Raw genomic sequence first — 21,097 nt, 5'->3', positions numbered from 1 at the left:
TATTGCCCCCACTGGCATTGCCTCCAAACATGGTGTTCACACCGCCGGAAATATTGATGATCTGTGATTGTTTCGAATTTAAAAGTGTTGTCGGATTTCCTTCGAAGACGAACACACGGGAACCAAACTTGAGGATTCACAAGATGTAGATATCGCGGACAGAATGTGCGACAGTTCTTTGTGTTGGTCGTGATTTATATGGCTGTATGCATTAACTGAATGAATATTTTTGTGTCCTGTTATCTGCATGTTTTAATGAGCAGGAACGTGATTGTCATTCAGTTTTTGGACCAGATATTTGTGTGCAGAGTGGTTATTATTACCACTCGAACACATGTTTTTCATCAGTCCAGCAAGTTTATTTCTACCAATGCATTGCCCGAGGAACCACTGTTCTCCTGCTTTCGGCATACCGAGTGTGTGTGTGTGCGTGTGTGTGTGTGTGTGTGTGTGTGTGTGTAGCAATGTAGAATGGGTCGTCAGCACAAACGTTTCGCGGTCGTTTTGAAGAATAAAACTTGAAAACTTCAACGGGACATCGAAGGGGATTTTGTGTGTTTGCCCACATTTTTGGAATAACGTCTCTGCAATCGCGGGGATTTTCTCATACTTTGCATATTTGCAAAAGACAACTTCAAAAGACCATGTTTGTTCGTCAACAATTTTGATAGGTGAAAATAGTTCCACATTTTGGTATATAATTTGCGTAATAATGTAATTTGCATACTTATGTTCTAAATATTTGCATACTTATGTCTCAAAATATGTGATTTATGTAATGGGCGTGCCCAATGCTATTCCTTAGTAGTGATATGATAAATATATATATATATATATATATATATATATATATATATATATATTGATCAGTCGTGTGGTACTGTTGGGATGAAAAATCAGGCGGGCGGTGTCCCCTCTTCCACCCACCCAACCCCTTTCCTGTCCTGGACAGGCGTGCCTTACAACAGTTTGCTCCGAATGTGTACATAAAACCCTATGACCTAACCTCAACTCAAACTGCTCCACACGTCAATAAACAACATAATAAGCTTGTTTTGTGCAAAAGTTTTAATGTTTTGTGCCATTCTTCGATATCATTTGGCTAGAGTCTACGTCACACGAAAAACAATACTATTATTACGCTCAATTTTAAAATCGAGACACGACCTACAGTTTCACTGGTTTGTGTAACAAAGTATTTTTAACTTTGGCAAAAGATTTTTATGTTGTTCGAAGGTCACCGACAATAACCGTTGTGTTTGTATTTTTGCATTAGTAGATGTTATTATAATGTGGTGAGGCGAGACTGAGTATATTAAAATTGTAGTTGTGTTTGTGATATTATGTTTTCTAATGTGGTGAGGCGAGATTGAGTATATTAAAATTGTAGTTGTGTTTGTGTTATTATAATGTGGGGAGGCGAAATTGAGTATATTAAAATTGTAGTTGTGTTTGTGATATTATAATGTTTTCTAATATGGTGAGGCGAGATTGAGTATATTAAAATTGTAGTTGTGTTTGTGTTATTATAATGTGTTCTAATGTGTGGTGAGGCGAGACTGAGTATATTAAAATTGTAGTTGTGGTTGTATTTTCGCATTAGTATATGTTATTATAATTTGGTGAGGTGAGATTGTGAGTGTATTAAAACTGTAGTTGTGTTTTGTATTTTTGCATTAGTAGATGTTATTATAATGTGTTATAATGTGATGAGGCGAGATTGAGTAGGCCTATATTAAAAATGTAGTAACTTGTGTTTGCATTTTGCATTAGTAGATGTTATTGTGTCGTGAGGCGAGAGTGTGAGTATATTAAAATTGTAGTTGTGTTTGTACTTTTGCATTAATAGATATTATAATGTGGTGAGGCAAGATTATGAGTACAGTAAAACTGTAGTTGTGTTTATATTAATTAGTAAATTATGCTATAAAAATGTAAGGCGAGATTGTGAGTTTATTGAAATAGTAGATATGTTTGTATTTTGCATTTTTGTAAATGATGATACAATAGGTTTAGTTATATTGTGAATTTATTAAAAACCTATAGTATGTTGTATTTTGCATTAAAAAATTATTTTGTACATATATAGTGAAATGAGATTGTGAGTTTGTTACAACAGTAGTTGTGTTTTTATATTTGAATAGTAAATGACGACATAATATGGTGAGGCGACATCGCTAGTTTATTAAAACTGTTGTTGCGTTTGTATTTTGCATTAGTAAACTATGCTATAATATAATGAAGCGACCTTGCTGCTATAAACCACTTCTCAGGCAGTGTGCAGGGGAGGGTTTTGGGGGTCGAATTCCCCTTCCCCACTCAAGCATATTTTCATCTTTTATTTTCAATATATTTTCCTGGGGAGACTGACTTGACCCCGCTATAAATGTCGCTCACCATAGTCTAGAAACTCCCACTCCCCCCTAACTCCCGCTCACCATAGTCTAGAAACTCCCACTCCCCCCTAACTCCCCTGCTAAAATTCCTTCACACGTGGCTGCTTCTGTTTGAAGCAGTACATAATGCGGGCTGTTAGTATTCTCGTCTGTAACATCGTAAACCTTGACCACAGCTGATTCCAATGCCAGCAGACTGGTAGTTGTACAGATTGCACGTGTTGTCAAAAAACTTGTAAAACTGGCAGTCTGCCAGCTCGTAACATTTCCTAGCACACTCCAGGTTGTAAGCAGACGAACTAGTGTCGATTTCAACCACGTCCGACAATGATGACGTCATCACAAATGAGGCGTACATGACGCCACCTGCAGAAGAAAAAAAATGAAAAAAGAAATGAAAAGAAGTTATTAAATCATAATATGACTTAATAAAAGATAAAGAGTATATTGTAAGTATTCAAATCTTTCAGTATTGAATAAATTCTATATTTTATATCATGAACATTTTGCTTTATTGCACGAATTCAATGCTTTATGTCATAAATTCTATGCTTTAAATTATGAATTCTATGCTTTATTTCATGAATTGTGCTTCATACCCTGAACTTTGTTTTATTTCATGAATTCTATGCTAAATATTTCATTAATTCTATACTTTACTTCATGAAGTCTGCTTTGTATTGTATGCTTTATTTCGTCGATTTTATGCTTTATTTCATGAATTATATGCTTTATTTCATGAATTCTATGCTTTATTTTGTGAATGTTATGTTTTGTATCACGAATTCTATTCTTATTTTTGATGAATTATATGCTTTATAGCATGGCTTTTATGCTTTATAGCATGTATTTTAAAGGTACTTGCTTCTCTTGCAACACTGTGTGGTATTTCTTCTTAAAAGCTTGGAAACGGTTGGGTGGGGGGTTGTTTTTGTTTTGTTTTGTGTTTTCGTTTGTTTTGGTGGTGTTGGTTTTTTTGTTGTGTTCCAGCCATTTGACATATACCATGGCCGTTGATATATCAGTCGTGCGGCACTGATTGGGACTGCGCGGGGGGGGGGGGGGGGGGGGGGGGGGGGGCAACAATCAGTGAATGGTACCCCCAAAAGGATTTAATCCTTCGACCCAAACACCTAAGGCGAGTGCTCTACCGACTGGACTAGACCTCACCCTCCTTGAATTGTGAAAACATATTGCCATTTTATTAGAATTTATTTATCCTGTTCGTAACGAATTAGGAATTTCGCCGGGAAAGTTTTGCCAAGTTCCCCAATCTTGTCTTCACGGGATAAAGCCGATAACCTACGTCAACCTACGTCATTAACCTGAAAAATCACCCATGTAATAACTATCGGGTCTCCATGAATCCAAAACATTGGACAACTCGAGTATGGGCGTCGATCGGTGGGGGATAGGGGGGGGGGGGACGTGTTCCCCTCACTTTTCAACGCCGGGGGACAATCTATATAGGTGTCCCCCCCCCCCCCAACATTTTTTCGTTTAGCAAAAACACCACCTCCAACAACAAAAACAACAACAGCAACAACAAAAAACAAACAAAAACAAACAAAAATAAAACATTTAACCACTAATGTGTAGCTTTATGATTTTCACTGACATTCCTTTATCACACACACACGTTTGCGCGCACACACAAACACTAACACGTCCCCTCCATTAAAGCCGGATTGACGCCCATGTACTCGAGGTTCAAACTCGACCCGAACCCGACTACCCGACATTTGCATAGATGACAATGAGACTAAGGAATAAAGTAAAATAGCATTATGCATCTTAATTCCAGCTCTGAACATGGATGCCAAATCAAGCGATTAAATTGCATTAGACACATTCAACTTTGATTTTCACTCATAGCCCTATATTATAATTTACATGTATAATGTAACTGGCAGCAAGCATAAATTATGGCATAATTACATAAAAATATATAATTAAGTGAGAATGCTCTCCCTTGCACATGTACTCGAGTCTTATGAACCACAGGTACCCCCAAACAGAAACCCCTAATATAAATCCTATAGTTACATATATAACTTTACTACAAACGGACTCTGGTCTAGCCTGGACTCGACCCGTGCACGAGTACACGAGTATTTGTGGAGACGCTAGCGATAACTACAGACCTGGAACCGTTGGTGTAGTCGGTGCGCCTGTCGTCGTTGTTAATGACGTCTCTTCGGCAACAGCTGAAAATATAAAAAATATTATGAATGACATCGACCAATTAGGTTGTACTATACCAAATAAAATTGCATATGCGACAATGTTAACGTATGTGGTTAAAAACATTATACTATATGCAATATATCAACCAAACTATGACCACACATTTTTACATGGTTTACAAATAATATTTTGGGTAGCATAATGAAATTACTTGGTGAGAAGTGTTCAGACCAGCTAATTTTAAAACTAAATTGAAGTTCGTGTAGACGAGAATGCATGTGTGCCTGCATGCGTGTGCGTGTGCATGTATGTGCGTGTGTGTGTGTATGTGCATGCTACATATAATGATCATTGTGCGTGTGTGCGTGTGTCCCCCAATGCTGGATCGTGCACTTCATAGCCACTATACATATCTACCGGCATCGGTGGCGTAGTGGTTAGGCCATCGGTCTACAGGCTGGCAGGTACTGGGTTCGGATACCAGTCGAGGCATGGGATTTTTAATCCAGATACCGACTCCAAAGCTTGAGTGAGTGCTCCGCAAGGCTCAATGGGTAGGTGTAAACCACTTGCACCGACCAGTGATCCATAACTGGTTCAACAAAGTCCGTGGTTTGTGCTATCCTGCCTGTGGGAAGCGCAAATAAAAGATCCCTTGCTGCTAATCGGAAAGAGTAGCCCATGTAGTGGCGACAGCGGGTTTCCTCTCAAAATCTGTGTGGTCCTTAACCATATGTCTGATGCCATATAACCGTAAATAAAATGTGTTGAGTGCGTCGTTAAATAAAACATTTCTCTCTGTACATATCTAGCCACCTTTGGAAGGTTTTTTTTTTTTTTTTTTAAAGGCATTTATTTATTTTTGGTCAAAATTCAGGTAACCGGTATTTAGACGAATAATCCATCCAAGTATTTCTACTACAGAAAACTAAATATCAATAGCTCACCTGACGACCCATCTTCGCAAACTGTCCTGTACCAGTTCGTTAGTTCAGCGGCCTTCCAGAGCCCTCTGTTATTGTCGGTGTTGGTGTAGGCGCATGCGCCCGAAGAGTCGCTTTCCCACCTGGATGATGTCACTGCCGTGGACTGTCCGTTGTCCCACCACACCCAGCTGCCCCCCACGAACTTCAGACCCATCCAGTGCTGACCAAAGTTGGGGCCTACATGAAAATATATATATATATTTTTTAAAATGAGTTTGTTTTACCAAACAGTACAGAAGCAAACATCGAGGAAAGTCTAGTAAGTTGTATAACTTGTGCCTAATCCATTTGTTGTTGTTGTTAAAAAAGCAATAAAATATATTTTAATCAATTAAGGAAGTAAAGCATACAGTGAGAACTGGCGTAGGAAGCGGGGAAAGGGGAAACTGGGTCATGTGTGCCCCCCCCCCCCCCCACACACACACACATCGTAGCAGCAGCAGCGAGGGTTTTTATATATTTATACATGTATTAATACACACACACACGCACGCACACACACACACACACACACACACACACACACACTTTTTGGCACTTTCCTACGCCTGTGGTTAGGATTGCTAGAGAAAAATTATGTTTGTTTTTTACCAAACAGTAACGAAGCAAACGGTAAGGATTGTTAGAATAAAATGATGGGGGTTTCTTGGGTTTTTTTTTTTACAAATATAACCGGCCTCTGTGGTGTCGTGGTTAGGCCATCGGGGTAAGCTGGTGTGGAATGGAAGTAGAGAGGGTAAGCTGGTGTGGAATGGAAGTAGAGGGGGTAAGTTGGTGTGGAATGGAAGTAGAGAGGGTAAGCTGGTGTGGAATGGAAGTAGAGAGGGTAAGCTGGTGTGGAATGGAAGTAGAGGGGGTAAGCTGGTGTGGAATGGAAGTAGAGAGGGTAAGCTGGTGTGGAATGGAAGTAGAGGGGGTAAGCTGGTGTGGAATGGAAGTAGAGAGGGTAAGCTGGTGTGGAATGGAAGTAGAGGGGGTAAGCTGGTGTGGAATGGAAGTAGAGAGGGTAAGCTGGTGTGGAATGGAAGTAGAGAGGGTAAGCTGGTGTGGAATGGAAGTAGAGAGGGTAAGCTGGTGTGGAACGGAAGTAGAGAGGGTAAGCTGGTGTGGAATGGAAGTAGAGGGGGTAAGCTGATGTGAGAGGGGTGAGCTGGTGTGGAATGGAAGTAGAGGGGATGAGCTGATGTGAGAGGGATTAGCTGGTGTGGAATGGAAGTAGAGGGGATGAGCTGATGTGAGAGGGGTGAGCTGGTGTGGAATGGAAGTAGAGGGGGTAAGCTGATGTGAGAGGGGTGAGCTGGTGTGGAATGGAAGTAGAGGGGATGAGCTGATGTGAGAGGGGTGAGCTGGTGTGGAATGGAAGTAGAGGGGATGAGCTGATGTGAGAGGGGTGAGCTGGTGTGGAATGGAAGTAGAGGGGTGAGCTGATGTGAGAGGGGTGAGCTGGTGTGGAATGGAAGTAGAGGGAATGAGCTGATGTGAGAGGGGTGAGCTGGTGTGGAAATGGCGTGGACGTAGATTTGTAGCTCATTGGTAGAGCACTTGTGCCAAGGTCAACTCTTTTTGGTGGACACATTAGGTCCTCCCCACCCCCGTCCCAACGTTCTATGATAAGTACATACATGTACACCAAAAGGCTTCTGTTCAATCGAGACTTCTTTTTTTTCTCCATGATTCACGCACTGCATCCAGTGTGAATGAATTCTTTTCTTTCTGTGCTGGATCAAGTATTTCCATTCATTTCAGTTATCAAAAAAAAAATGTGTATGTGTGCATATGTGTGTGTGTGTGTGTGTGTGTGTGTGTGTGTGTATATGTGTGTGTGTGTGCGTGCGTGTGTGTGTGCATCTGTGTATGTGCATGCATCTGTGTTTGTGCGTGTATGTGTGTGTGTGTGTGTGTGTGTGTGTGTGTGTGTGTGTGCGTATATGTCTGTGTATATGTGTGTGTGTATGTATGTATGTATCGATGTATGAATATCTATATATTGTATGTATGTCGAGGTTGACTGTTACATACATAGATATGAACGCACTGGCACAGTGGATAATTAACTCCTTTCTGGCCTCACAAATTGTCCCATGCCGTTGCTGGGACTTGAAACTATGACACCGAATCGCCCGCAAATTGCTGACTAACCACGATGCGTTCTGAGCTATCCAGGCATCCATAAAAAAAGGATGCTGTTTAACTCAACCACATGCATGAGGCCTACGCGGTCGATCCCGATGTATGTATGTATGTATTGGTGTATGTATGTATGTATTGATGTATGAATATCTATATAATGTATGTAATTAAATCCTTTCTGGGCTCACAAATTGTCTTATGCCTTGCTGTATGTATGTATGTATGTATGTATGTATGTATGTATGTATGTACGTACGTACGTAGTATGTATGTGTGTGCGTATGTATGTACGGTATGTGTTTATATGTATGTATGTGTGTGTATATATGTGTGTGTATACGTGTGTGTATGTGTATGCATATGTGTTTGCGCGCGCGCCTGTGTGTTTGTGTTTGTGTGTGTATATGTCTCTCTCTCTCTCTCTCTCTCTCTCTCTCTCTCTCTCTCTCTCTCTCTCTCTCTCTCTCTGTCTGTGTGTGTGTGTGTGTGTGTGTGTGTGTGTGTGTGTGTGTGTGTGTGTGTGTATGTGTGTGTGTGTGTGTGTGTGTACACGTGTTCAGAACAGTTACCGAGAGCGTTCCAGACGTCGTGTTGTTTCTGCTCTGTCTCGAGGTGGACGAGGTGAGCGCCCTGTGACTGACACAGCTGCTCGGCTGACGTGTACTGCATGCCCACCGAGAAGCCGTAGTAGCACGCGCCAGACACCTCCACCGCGACCTCTAGCGTCGTGTCCTCGTCGAACTTTGTGCACGCGGGGCCCAGCGTGCCGCCTACAACAAAAATAAAAATTAAAAGTGTTTTTGTTTAACGATACTACTAGAGCACGTCCTCAAACTTCATACACATAGGGCCCAGCGTGACGCCTATGGACAAAAAAAAGCTTAAAGTTGGTTTTGTTTAACGACACCACTAGAGCACGTCCTCAAACTTCGTACACACGGGGCCCAGCGAGCCGCCTACAACAAAAATAAAAATAAAAAGTGTGTTTTGTTTAATGATACCACTGGAGCACATTTATTTATTTATTAATCATCGGCTATTGGATGGCGAACATTTGGCAATTATATTAACGTCTAGTCTCAGAGAAGAAACAAACTCCGTACGCACGGGGGAAACGTGCCGCCTATGTACAACGAAAAGAAAAAGTTAGTTTTGTTTAACGACACCACTAGAGCACGTCATCAAACTTCGTACACACCGGGTCAAGCGTGCCGCCTACAACAAAAATTAAAATAACCAAGTTTGTTTTGTGTAACAACACTAGAACACGTCGACAAACTTCGTATACACTGGACCCAGCATGCCGCCTACAAAAAAACACAAAAAGAATACAAAACAAATCAAGAAAAAATAAACGAACCCCCCCCCCCCCCCCCCCCCCCAAGTTGTATACACTGGACCCAGCGTACCATCTATGTACAACAAAAAGAAAGAATACCTGTTAATTTGTTTTGTTTAAAGACACTAATAGAGCATGTCATCAAATTTCGTACACACTGGATCCAGTATGCTGCCTATTTACAACAAAAAGAAAAAAAAACCCTTTAAAGTTGTTTTGCTTTTTTAACGATACAACTTATCCACTAAAACACATTGATTAATTAATCATCGGCTACTGGATGTCAAACATTTGGTGACCTGATAACACATAGCAACGTCAAGGTTATCATGCTAGCAACGGAGGTGTTATCATGCAGTGACATAATAACAGATAGCAACGTCAAGGTTATCATGCTAGCAACGGAGGAGTTATCATGCAGTGACATAATAACAGATAGCAACGTCAAGGTTATCATGCTAGCAACGGAGGTGTTATCATGCAGTGACATAATAACACAACGACTTATCATGATGGGGTTATCGGGTCGTAGGAAGCATGTCTGCATGATAAACTGTAATATTTCTAAATGTAAGTACACCGTTGTAGCTGAAATATTGTGAATATTTATATTTTACAATATATCTCTACTCTGTTACATCACGGAATTTATCTACATTGTGTTTACACATATTTCTATACTGTAATATCATGACAGGGGCGGGACGTAGCCCAGTGGTATAGCGCGTGCCTGATGATGCGTGGTCGGTCTAGGATCGATCCCCGTTGGTGGGTTTATTGGGTTATTTCTTGTTCCAGCCAGTGCACCACGACTGGTATATCAAAGGCCGTGGTATGTGCTATCCTGTCTGTGGGATGGTGCATATAAAAGATCCCTTGATACTAATGGAAAACTGTTTCCTCTCTATGACTGTGTTAAAATGACCATATGTTTGACATCCAATAGCCGATGATTAATAAATCAATGTGCTTAGTGGTGTCGATAAACAGAAGAAACCTTTTTATTTTTGTAATACCATGACGTCCATTTGTATTTTTATATGTATCGAAAAATGTATTCTCCTGTAAACATCTTGTCGAAATCAGACTACGTCTGTTCCTCTCACACCGTAGCAGAACGGCCTGAGTGTAGTAAAGTTCTGTTCTGTTCTGGTAATTCCACACTATTGTTTTCAGTTACAGCTTGATGTGTTTGACGACGCCACTAAATCACACCGATTAATCATTGGATATTGGATCACCGTGGATAATCGTACACAGGAAGCTGCGACGTGTACTCTAACACCGTGGAAGTTAGGAATGTTATTATGACTTCAACTACCAAAGTCCATCGATCAACGACATGAAAGTCATATCCAAGGGCATAGTCTGTTCATTTGTGGCACATTGTTTCCACACTAAAAAACGCTATTTATTGATTGATAAGCGAGCTTTGTCTAATTCCCTCACACAGGACCTGTAAGGTAGTGATATCAGGACCCCATCCCTGACACTATCATATTTATTTCTGGGGTGATAAACTTGTTAATAAAAATAAGTTAAAACATTAACATTCCCTCACACCATGGGCACAGTTATTAACTACTATATTGAAGCTCATCGCTATTTTGAAGATCAGGTTCATATTAGCGGGAAATTTATTTTTAGATGAGAGAGAGAGAGAGAGAGAGAGAGAGAGAGAGAGAGAGAGAGAGAGAGAGAGGAGAGAGAGAGAGAGAGAGAGAGAAATATATATATATATATATATATATAGAGAGATAGAGAGATAGAGAGAGAGAGAGAGAGAGAGAGAGAGAGAGAGAGAGAGAGAGCAGACAAATATATAAAGATACACACACAGACAGACAGACAGATAGACAGAGAGAGACACAGACAGAGACAGACACAGAGAGAGAGAGAGAGAGAGAGAGAGAGAGAGAGAGAGAGAGAGAGAGAGAGAGAGAGAGAGAGAGAAATAGAGAGAGAGAGAGAGAGAGAGAGAGAGAGAGAGAGAGAGAGAGAGCAGACAAATATATAAAGACACACACAGAGACAGACAGACAGATAGACAGAGAGACACACAGACAGAGACAGACAGACAGAGAGTGAGACAGAGAGAGAGAGAGAGACTTTAAATATAATATTTGGTATTGGCGGTTAACCAACTTACATATATAGTCCGTCACACAGGGAACTCCTTTATTCATACTATGGAATTTACTACAAGTTATTTATTTCTAAGCAGATTGTTTTTTAATTGCACAAAGAATTAGGATTTTTTTGTTGTTGTTATTTCCAAAACACTTTTACTTTTATTCTTAAATCAAACCAAACTGAAATCATTCACCAAAAAAAAACTTTTTGTAGGAGGATGGGACGGGCTATAGATAGTTTTAACTTTAGGACGTCTGTTAAAAACTGGATTAAACGTATATAATTCCCGATCTAGTGTAATATCGAACAGACTGGTGTCAGAACAGAACTTTATTCACTCAGAACACAAACGGTGTTACATTGAGGTGTTTACAAACATATATATACACAATACAATGGCGGCTGCTGATTAAAATATACATGCATATAATTATATCTATCTATCTATCTATCTATCTATCTATATCATACACAAAAGCTAAAATATATTAGTTTAATAAATCTATGACAAAGGCGTGTCTTTTAATACACTATTAATGACATTAAGAAACGTACATGGTTTCTTTATAATAGATAATTGTTTTGTGTTAAAGAGCTTGTGTAATTTAAAAGTGTTTGGTCTGTTGAAGTAATATTTATTTAGGTAGGTTGATCTTTCGTTAGTAAAGTGTGGACATTGAAATAAATAATGAAATTCATCACCAATTGTGATTTTGCAAAGAGGGCAAATTCTATATTTTCGTTCAATATTTTGCCATCTGCCAGTTTCAATTGGAAGATAGTGATTGCTGGTTCTGAATCGACTGTAAATAATGCGTATTTTTTCAGGTAAGTAAAGAAGGTAATTTTCACAAGCATGTGCCGATTTAAATATTCTATAAGTAATACATTTGGGATAAGTGTTAATATTTTCGTTCCAGGTTTGTCTGAATTGATCTTTTAAACGTTCAGTAACTAACTTAATAAATGAGTTCTTATTTGAGACTGTCTGGTTTAACCAATAATTTCCCAGTCCTAATTTATTTAATAGATTGTATTATTACTTAACCATTTAAATTTTGACCCATTTTTTGTGATTTCACTAATCATTGTTTTGTACAGTATATATGATATTTTAGAGGCCTTTCCTGTGATCAACGAGGCCCAAAAACTTAGCATTCTAATTTGTATCTTAATATCTAATGGGAATACGCCTAATTCCCCATAAATCATGGGCAGTGGGGTTCTTCTTAGCCTTAATAAGTCTCTTAGAAAATTTAGCTGTATTCTTTCTATATTTTGATTATTACCAAAACCCCAAATTTCCGAGGAATATAACAGAATAGGGACAATGGTACTATCAAACAAGTATAGTTGGCAGTCTATTGGTAAGTTAAGATTTCTAATTCTCATTTTGAGTAAGGTCATACCTTTATTAGCCTGTGCTGATGTCTGATGTAGGCAAGGCGATCCTATGTCTCCTTATATATTTATTTTATGTGTTGAAATCCTCGGCTTAATAAATAATTTTAAAAATCACCAATTGTTAAATGTATTTTTATAGATGGAGAGGAATATTTAATATCATAATATTTAAGATGATACAAGTGTATTTCTTGGTGGCTCTCCACAATCTCTACACAATGCACTGTCAGTTTGAGACTATTATGTACAAATGTCTGGCCCAAAAAATAAGTTATACTAAATCAAAAGCTATTTGGATAGGAGAAACAAAACAGAATTAATGAATCGAAAATAACAGAAATGAAAAAGTTAATGAAAGTTGCAGAAATATTAAACTCGTCCCACATTTTGGCATAAGCGTACGAGACAGGGGATAAAGCTTCAAATTCGGTCAAAAGGTAGAGATATTCGGGCAAAATGTTCTAACCTGATACCTTTCTACCGTGTATTTCCATCATTATACCCTCAAAATTAGTTGTAATCCGCGTAAAAATGCGTAGTGATTTGTTTGCAACCGGGGCGGGGTGTAGCCCAGTGGTAAAGCGTTCGCTTGATGCGTGGTCGATCTGGGATCGATCCCCGTCGGTGGGCCCATTAGCCTATTTCTCGCTCCAGTCAGTGCACCACGACTGGTATATCAAAAGCCGATGTATGTGTTATCTTGTCTGTGGGATAGTGCATATAAAAGATCCCTTGCTGCTAATTGAAAAGAGTAGCCTATGAAGTGGCGACAGCGGGTTTCCTAATAACCATATGTCAGACGACATATAGCAGTAAATAAAATGTGTTGAATGCGTCGTTAAATAAAACATTTCCTTCTTATATTATACTTTCTAAATTTTATATTATCTATGTAAAGGTTTGTTTTGTTTAATGACACCACTAGAACACATTTATTATTAATCATCGGCTATTGGATGTTAAACATTTGGTAATTTTGATATATATTCTTAGAGAGGAAACCCACTATATTTTTTCATTTGTAGCAAGGGATCTTTTATAAGCACCATCCCACAGACAGTATAGCACATACCACGGCCTTTGATATATCAGTCCAGTCTCCATTATCTATGTATGTTACTGGTATACGTAGATGGTTGTGACGCCGTCACAGTGACTGGGAAAAAAATGGGAATCTACACATTGATAATACAGTTAGAGATGGTGTTGTAACAGGTTTGATTTTGTTTCTAGTGTCTTCATGGACATTATAGGCTAGTATGCTTGAATTTGATAGTATATGGGGAACAAAGCGGGGGGTGGGGTGGGGGTGGTAGCAAAGCCGCCCAGTCCCCCCCCCCCCCCCCCCCCCCCAACACACACATACAGATTCGACTCCGACAGCCGGGCCCTGTAAAGAATAATATATAATTTTATTATTGTCAATTTTATCGAGGAAATTAATTTTTTTAAGACCCTTCAATTCCAACTAAAGCCAAAAATACGGGTGTGTGTCTCTGAGTATTCTTTTTTTTTTGTTATTGTTTGCTTAGTACGAACATCAATATTATTGAATTACATAGGCGGACGGCCGCAGGGCATGTTATCGTTGTAACGAATGGAACTCGATTAAACATAAAACACCTATCGGCTCAGCAGTTACCCTTGGATTAACAATAGATTGTTTGAGGTCTACGTTCACCTTATCGATTCATTAAGTGGGTACGCTTAGACGACACACGTTCGTCAGCCCAGCGTAAAACAATTTATTTCAGACAGTTGGAAGGCCCTTTGGTGAATATAGCTTTATATGTACATGTACTTTTGAGACCATTTTATTCTCATAATTGAAGTTCCGCTTAGCCCCACGTTTGTTATGTTCGATTTATCTCACAAATAAAATTAATTAATATAGAGGTGAGTTGTGATTTTTATTGGGTTGGGGGTTGTTTTGTTGGGTTTTTTTTGTGTGTTTGTTGTTTTGTTTTTTTGGGGGGGGGGGGGGGTTTTGTTGTTTTTTCTGTAGAGGGGGGATTGTTGTTTGTTTTGTTGGTTAACTGGTGTTAGTTTTTGTTTGGGCTTTTTTGTTTTTTTATTGAGGGGTGTTGTTCTTGTTGTGTTGGGTTTGTTTGTTTGTTTTATTTTAATTTTTATCTTTATTTTATTTTATTTTATTTTGGTTGGGGGGAGGGTTGTGTGCGTGTGTGTGTACGTGCGCGCGCGCGCGCGCGCCTTTGTGTGTGTGTGTGTGTGTGTGTGTGTGTGTGTGTGTGCGTGTGTGTGATTTTTCTTGTTGTTTGGGGTTTTTTAAAATTGTTTTTATTGTTATTTTTTTATTATTGTTTTTTTTCACAACAGACTACTCGATATTATTTGTGTGAATATCCCCTATTATCAGGTGTGCAGATACCCATTAGCACACACTGATAAATTAATTATTGGCTATTGGATAATTCTGACACTTTTTTCTATTAGCACCAAAATATTTTTATATGCACTTTCTCGCAGAGAACAAAGCACCACTCTGGCCAATACCATTAACATTGTTGACAATGAGAAATAATTAAATTTCCGTTACATTCATTACAAGATAACGTCATCCCATTCATCAAGACGTAGCAACGGGAGTGTGTTCATTTCTCGATGAATGTAAAAATTACGTCGTCCGGGAACGTCATACCTGATGACGTCATTTTATTTTGGCAATCTGTTTTGGTAAGCGTTATTTAAAAAAAAAAGAGAAAAAAAGAAGAAAAAAAAAAAGAAGAACTTATTAGTATGTTTCAAATTTAATTATAAGTCTTATTTCAGGGGCGTAGCGTGATGTGAACCAAGTGGACCTTTTTCTATTTTGTTTTTGCACCACCAGAAACTCCATATATATAAACCTATATGTTTCAGTTCTGAAAGCGAACCATTTGCTTCAGCGGGAGGGGGGGGGGGGGGGGGGGGTTCGTCCGAATCCCCCGAACCCCCTAGCCTACGCCCCTGTTATTTATTTATTTTACGTTCATCTGGGTATGAACAACAACCAAAATTATCCACAAACTTATGTGAGAACGGACAATCCTTAAATGATTGCTTCAAAGATATTAGATCATATTTTATTACAATGAAGTTTAGTTTAACGACACCACTAGAGCACACTGATTAATTAATAATCAGCTATTGGAGATCATTCCGTAATTCTGAAATATAGTCTTAGAGAGGAAACCCGCTACATTTTTCCATTAGCAGCAAGCGGTCTATATATTCACTTTCCTACAAATAACTAATGCAAACACATGTAGCGGGTTTCCTCTCTAAGACTATATGTCAAAATTATCAAATGTTTGACATCCAATAGCCGATGATTTAAAAAAATCAGTGTATTCTAGTGGTGTCGTTAAACACTTTTCAACGTCGGGGGACAATCTATATACATGTCCCCCCCCCCCCCCCACCACCACCACCACACTTTGTCGTTTAGCACACACACACACACACACACACACACACACACACACACACACACAATGTACACACACACACACACACACACTATCACGTCCCGCCCCCCCCCCCCCCCCCCCACACACACACTTTTAAAGCCGGATTGACGCCCATGCATAGGCGGCACGCTATGCCCCGTGTGTACGAAGTTTGACGACGTGCTCTAGTGGTGTCGTTAAACAAAACAAACTTTAACTTTTTTTCTTTCTTTTTTACATAGGCGACACGCTGGGCCCCGCGTGTTCGAAGTTCAAGAAGCACTCGACGATAGAGGTCGGGGTGGAGGTGTCTGGCGCCCACAGATAGGAAAGCAAATACCACAGCCTTTGATATACCCGTTTGGGGGCACTATTTGGGATGGGGGAAAAACAAATGGGTCTGCCGAGAAATGTCGACCCTACGAGGGGCGGGAAATAGCCCAGTGGTAAAGCGTTTGCTTGATACGCGGTCGGTCTAGGATCGATCCCCGTCGGTGGACCCATAGGGATATTTCTTGTTCCAGCCAGTGCTCCACAACTGGTGTAACAAAGGCCGTGGTATGTACTATCCTGTCTGTGGGATGGTGCATATAAAATATCCCTTGCTGCTAATCGAAAAAGAGTAACCATGAAGTGGCGACAGCGGGTTTCCTCTCTCAATATTTGTGTGGTTCTTAACCATATGTCTGACGCCATATAACCGTAAATAAAATGTGTTGAGTGCGTCGTTAAATAAAACAAGTCCTTCCTTCGACCATACGACCTAATCACTTCATCAGGTGAGTCCTGTACGGACTGAACTAAATCTCGCCTCCGCTTCGACCCATTACGTTTCAAAGCAAACACTCTACATAAGTAAATATTAGCTAATACTAAAAGTGCTGTCAATATTATTGCCAGTGGTGATATTTAAATAAATAAAGTATACGGAATATTATGCTGAATCAATCAGTCAATCGTCTAGAACGTGCTTCCATTCACTGAAGGTTCAATTACATCTCGAATTAGCTAATTAATATTGAAACGGCTGTCAGTTTTCCCAGTAGTGGTGTTGAAATAAATATACGGAATATGACCTTGAAACAATCAAGCTAGCGTTTATTTAAGTACGCCAAGACAAGATAAGAATGTATTACGCTGAGACCGTATTTTACGGTATATGAGGACGTGTTCAATGGTAGGACATGGCTTACAGGAGCAAAAATAGTATAATTATTAGGGGTGTCAAGATATACCGATACACCGATGCATCACGATACTACTACTGGCGATACGATACACGATACCCTTGCTTGTGTATCGATTCCTATTTTGACCATATATCGATTCCTATATTAATCAGTGGCGTAGCCAGCATCAGGCAGACGAGGCGCTTACCTCGTCTGGAATTTCCCCATATTTATTTTATTTCTCCCATGACACTGATATTTGTTTTACAGGTCTGGGTTTTCCTCGGCGATTGTTCCTCTCTGGCTACGTCCCAGTTACTTCTGTATTCATTTACCAACACCAATTTGTACTGGTATTTACTTATTGATAAGTTATTTCCATCACACAAAAAACGACAGTGTACCTAGAATATGTGCCTGCTCATGTCAATATGTCTGTGATGTGGTATTTCTACTCTGAAACTGTCTTTAATCGGTGTTTTACTTTTATCAGGTTTATTTTTATTTTTAAACCGTTTCACTCAAACTTCACCTTCTTGTTTTACGGGGAAAAACATCATGAATCAGGTATCGTTATACGTATCGTATTGATGGCTATGTATCGAAGGAAGAAAGGAAGGAAATGTTTTATTTAATGACGCACTCAACACATTTAATTACGGTTATATGGCGTCGGACATATTGTTAAGGACCACACAGATATTGTGCAAGGAAACCCGCTGTCGCCACTTCATGGGCTACTCTTTTCGATTTAACAGCAAGGGATCTTTTATATGCACCATCCCACAGACAGGAAAACACATGTCACGACTTTTGATACACCAGTCGTGGTGCACTGGCTGGAGCGAGAAATAGCCCAATGGGCCCACCGACAGGGATCGTGACAACCCTAATAATAATTATAATATCGGTAGTAGTACAGATATAATACAATTGCGAAAATTAGTAAATATTATATTTTATCAACAGTACATAAATATAGCTTATGATATAGTGAAAAAATGCGTTATATGTTTACTACATATAGAGTTTGGGGTGGGAGTGTACGAAACATGACATCCATGAAACCATTTCGAGATCTTAATTATACACGGTAATGGAAGTGAGAAACATACAATGTTCAAAACAATGTACTTTTTTGCTGTAATTGTTTTCTTGATGATATTTGGCTATGAACGATTTAAACATCAGAGCTGCACTGCATGATTATGTTTGCGTTTAAAATATGCCAGCAAGTTGGATGTAGTACTGACTGTCATTTTAACAAGGTACCCAGACTGTGTATATTGTAATTTAAGTGTGCCTTTCTTGGGCATAGTATAAAGTTCAGGAAATGTGTCCAAGACATGGGGATGGTAGGTGGTGGAGGAGCGGGAGAGGTGGTAGAAATGCTATGAAATTGGATTATAATAATATAATTATAAAAATGAAAGCGACTAGATCGTGTTTTCAGCCTGGGCAAGACTTTCGTGTGTGCCTTTCAACAAAATAAACACACATCCTGTTTTTTCCTTGTTTTTTTTCTTTCTTTAAACACCATCTTAATGTAACATGTTTTAAATATAAAGCATAATACGGATAAATAAATTTGGAATAATTTTTTTGCCGAATTATCTCAAATTTCGTTTGGTCGATTGGAAGAAATAAACTTATTTTAGCCAATAATCGATGTCCCGAAATGCATTGGTTATAGAGATTTTTATATTCTAAGCAATGTGAGTAAGTAGTATTTCTAATAATCGAAAAATATTTTATTTGGTGAAAACGTTTGAAAGCTCTACGATAATCATTTGAAAATGCAATAATTTATGTTAATTCATTTGCATGCTTGTAGCAAGGTAATAAAAAAAAAAAAAAAAAAAAAAAAAAAAAATATATATATATATATATATATATATATATATATATATATATATATACAGTCGAGATTCGATAATCCGGACAGAATGGTTTTCCCACAAATTGACCGGATAAACGAATTTCCGGACTACTGAATCATGTCCAGAGTGGTCTCCCTTAGATTACAAAAGATAAAATTTTTTTAAAAAGCATGAAATACAATCATTTATTTGTTTAACCTTCAATATCACATGCACACGTGCACAAACCTCAGTCAATATTTCACAAAGTAATCTGAAATACGGTATTGTCTAATAGCACAGTTTGACGTAAAGGAGCTTTGCATTTTAAGAACAAGTTCGAGATTGTTTTCATCGCCAACGGTCAATAGCTGACAAGTGACAGTGCGGATTCATCTTCGGCAATGCTTAACCATTTTTCTTTATTTTTCACAATGTCGCCAATAGTCGACTTCCCGATGTCATGACCAAAAGTGTTACCGAAATACTTTGCCATCATATCAAGACTAGCTTTGGGATTTTTAACTTTGTATTGACATATTTCTCTCTTTTCGCAGGCTGTAATCTCGTGACGTTTTCTTTTCTTTGGTTGGTTTTCCATAACAACAGTTACAAAATGGTGTCAAAACCTTAAAAGTTTGATGTTTATGCCCCAACCAGATGGCAACAGTAACTCAAAATTGATTATCCTCAATTGACATTCCTACTCGAACTGGCGATGAAGACGGCCGCTGTTTCATGCTCTCTCGTGTTAACCCCCCCCCCCCACCCCACCCCCCACCTGGGGGGATTAATTGCTTCGTATGGGACGCTGATAGAATACCGCGTCGCGTACACCGAGTCACGGGCAACCGTGACTTTGGTGTACGGCGACCCTGCTCCACAAAAGAAGGGAAGAGGAAAGAGGAAGAGGAAACGTGCGCCAGGGGCGGCACAGGGGGGAACAAAGCTGGCGGCTCAACCGCTAGCGGCGGTCCCTTCTGCGTCGTCGCCCCCAGCCCGAACGGACAAGCCAGCCAAGCCAGCTGAGGAAACCCAGCAAGCGAAGTCTGACGAGTCGACGCCAGGAGAGGAGCTGAATATTGCCATGTGCGAGACTCCACGGCCGGCGTCTCCCGTTCCTGCACCTTCACGTTCGACTCTATCGAGACCCCCACCCACGGGGAACTCCGTTGAGACGAAAAAGGAAGTTGGTGTTGTGAAACGGAAGGCCGTCACTCCCCCGAGTGACCAGCCAGCCAAGGCACGGCCTTCTGCCTCTGACCGAGGCAGGGACTTTACCGCATAGAGTCTCGCTGTCAGCAAGATCAAGAGCCAGTACTCTAAGTAATTGGTTGGTGATACACCACACGTGGGCTCACTGCCGGGAGGTATCCAAGAGGGAAGTTTCAATCGCTTCCCCGACGGCTGTGAGGTGGCCATCCACGATACGGACTTACGAGATGGGACGCTCTGCCTAGTGGTGACGACGCGCCGGGAGGGTCTGTACAGACAAGGAATCCTTTTCAGGGATATGGACAACAACACCGTCCACAGAGTACTCAAGATCATCGCCGGCGTCCATTGCGTCGAGCTAGCAAAAACCCTGCTAGGTCACAGCTGGAGGAAACTTGTGCCACACTTCAACGGCAAGCAGTTCATCTCGTCTCCGTAGGCGCCAACCTCCTCAAGAACAAAACGGCCTTAACGAGGCCACTCACGTGGACATATAGATCGGACTTTAAACTTTTAGACCTTCGTTCAAAATTTTATGTCAAAATTACTTTTTTTTTACAAATAATATTAAATAGTCCGATCCTCTCTTCTTTCTCTTATTTATTTTTGGACTGTCCTTCTAAAATGCTCCAAATTATATAAATATTCGACCGAGCAGTCAATTCTTTTTATTTTTGGCTTGTAACTTTTTATTTATTTATTTTTAATTCTATTAACTTTTTTTCTTTTCTTCACTAATTGCTATTTTCAAAATTCTGCCCACTTTCACCATCTTGTCACAATGTATTAATTGTTTTATGTAAACATGTCCTCATATGCCGTAGACTACG

At 39.6% G+C, this 21,097-nt stretch overlaps 1 protein-coding gene across 1 annotated transcript; it reads right to left on the bottom strand.

Annotated features, from left to right (window-relative positions):
* Window positions 1-896: 896 nt before the first annotated feature.
* Window positions 897-20,603, bottom strand: LOC121386028. Its single transcript, XM_041516823.1, has 6 exons — window positions 20,058-20,603; window positions 8,979-9,006; window positions 8,269-8,469; window positions 5,531-5,746; window positions 4,541-4,603; window positions 897-2,762 (listed from the first exon to the last, which is right to left on the bottom strand). Exons 1-6 carry the CDS (start codon window positions 20,601-20,603, stop codon window positions 2,533-2,535), a joined length of 1,284 nt encoding a protein of 427 aa, XP_041372757.1. The 3' UTR covers window positions 897-2,532.
* Between the last annotated feature and the right edge of the window lie 494 nt (window positions 20,604-21,097).

This window comes from Gigantopelta aegis, chromosome 12 (genome assembly GCF_016097555.1).
Source record: "Gigantopelta aegis isolate Gae_Host chromosome 12, Gae_host_genome, whole genome shotgun sequence".
NCBI lineage: Eukaryota > Metazoa > Mollusca > Gastropoda > Neomphalida > Peltospiridae > Gigantopelta > Gigantopelta aegis.
Note: the sequence above shows the minus strand (reverse complement) of the source record. Positions and strands in the feature narration are given on the sequence as shown.

Coding starts and splice junctions, on each gene's coding strand:
- LOC121386028 (XM_041516823.1), bottom strand. CDS start 20,603: ATGATCTTGAGTACTCTGTGGACGGTGTTGTTGTCCATATCCCTGAAA. Junction 5,747..8,268: donor CGACGTCTGGAACGCTCTCG/GTAACTGTTCTG, acceptor ATTTTCATGTAG/GCCCCAACTTTGGTCAGCAC. Junction 2,763..4,540: donor GACTACACCAACGGTTCCAG/GTCTGTAGTTAT, acceptor TTTCTTCTGCAG/GTGGCGTCATGTACGCCTCA.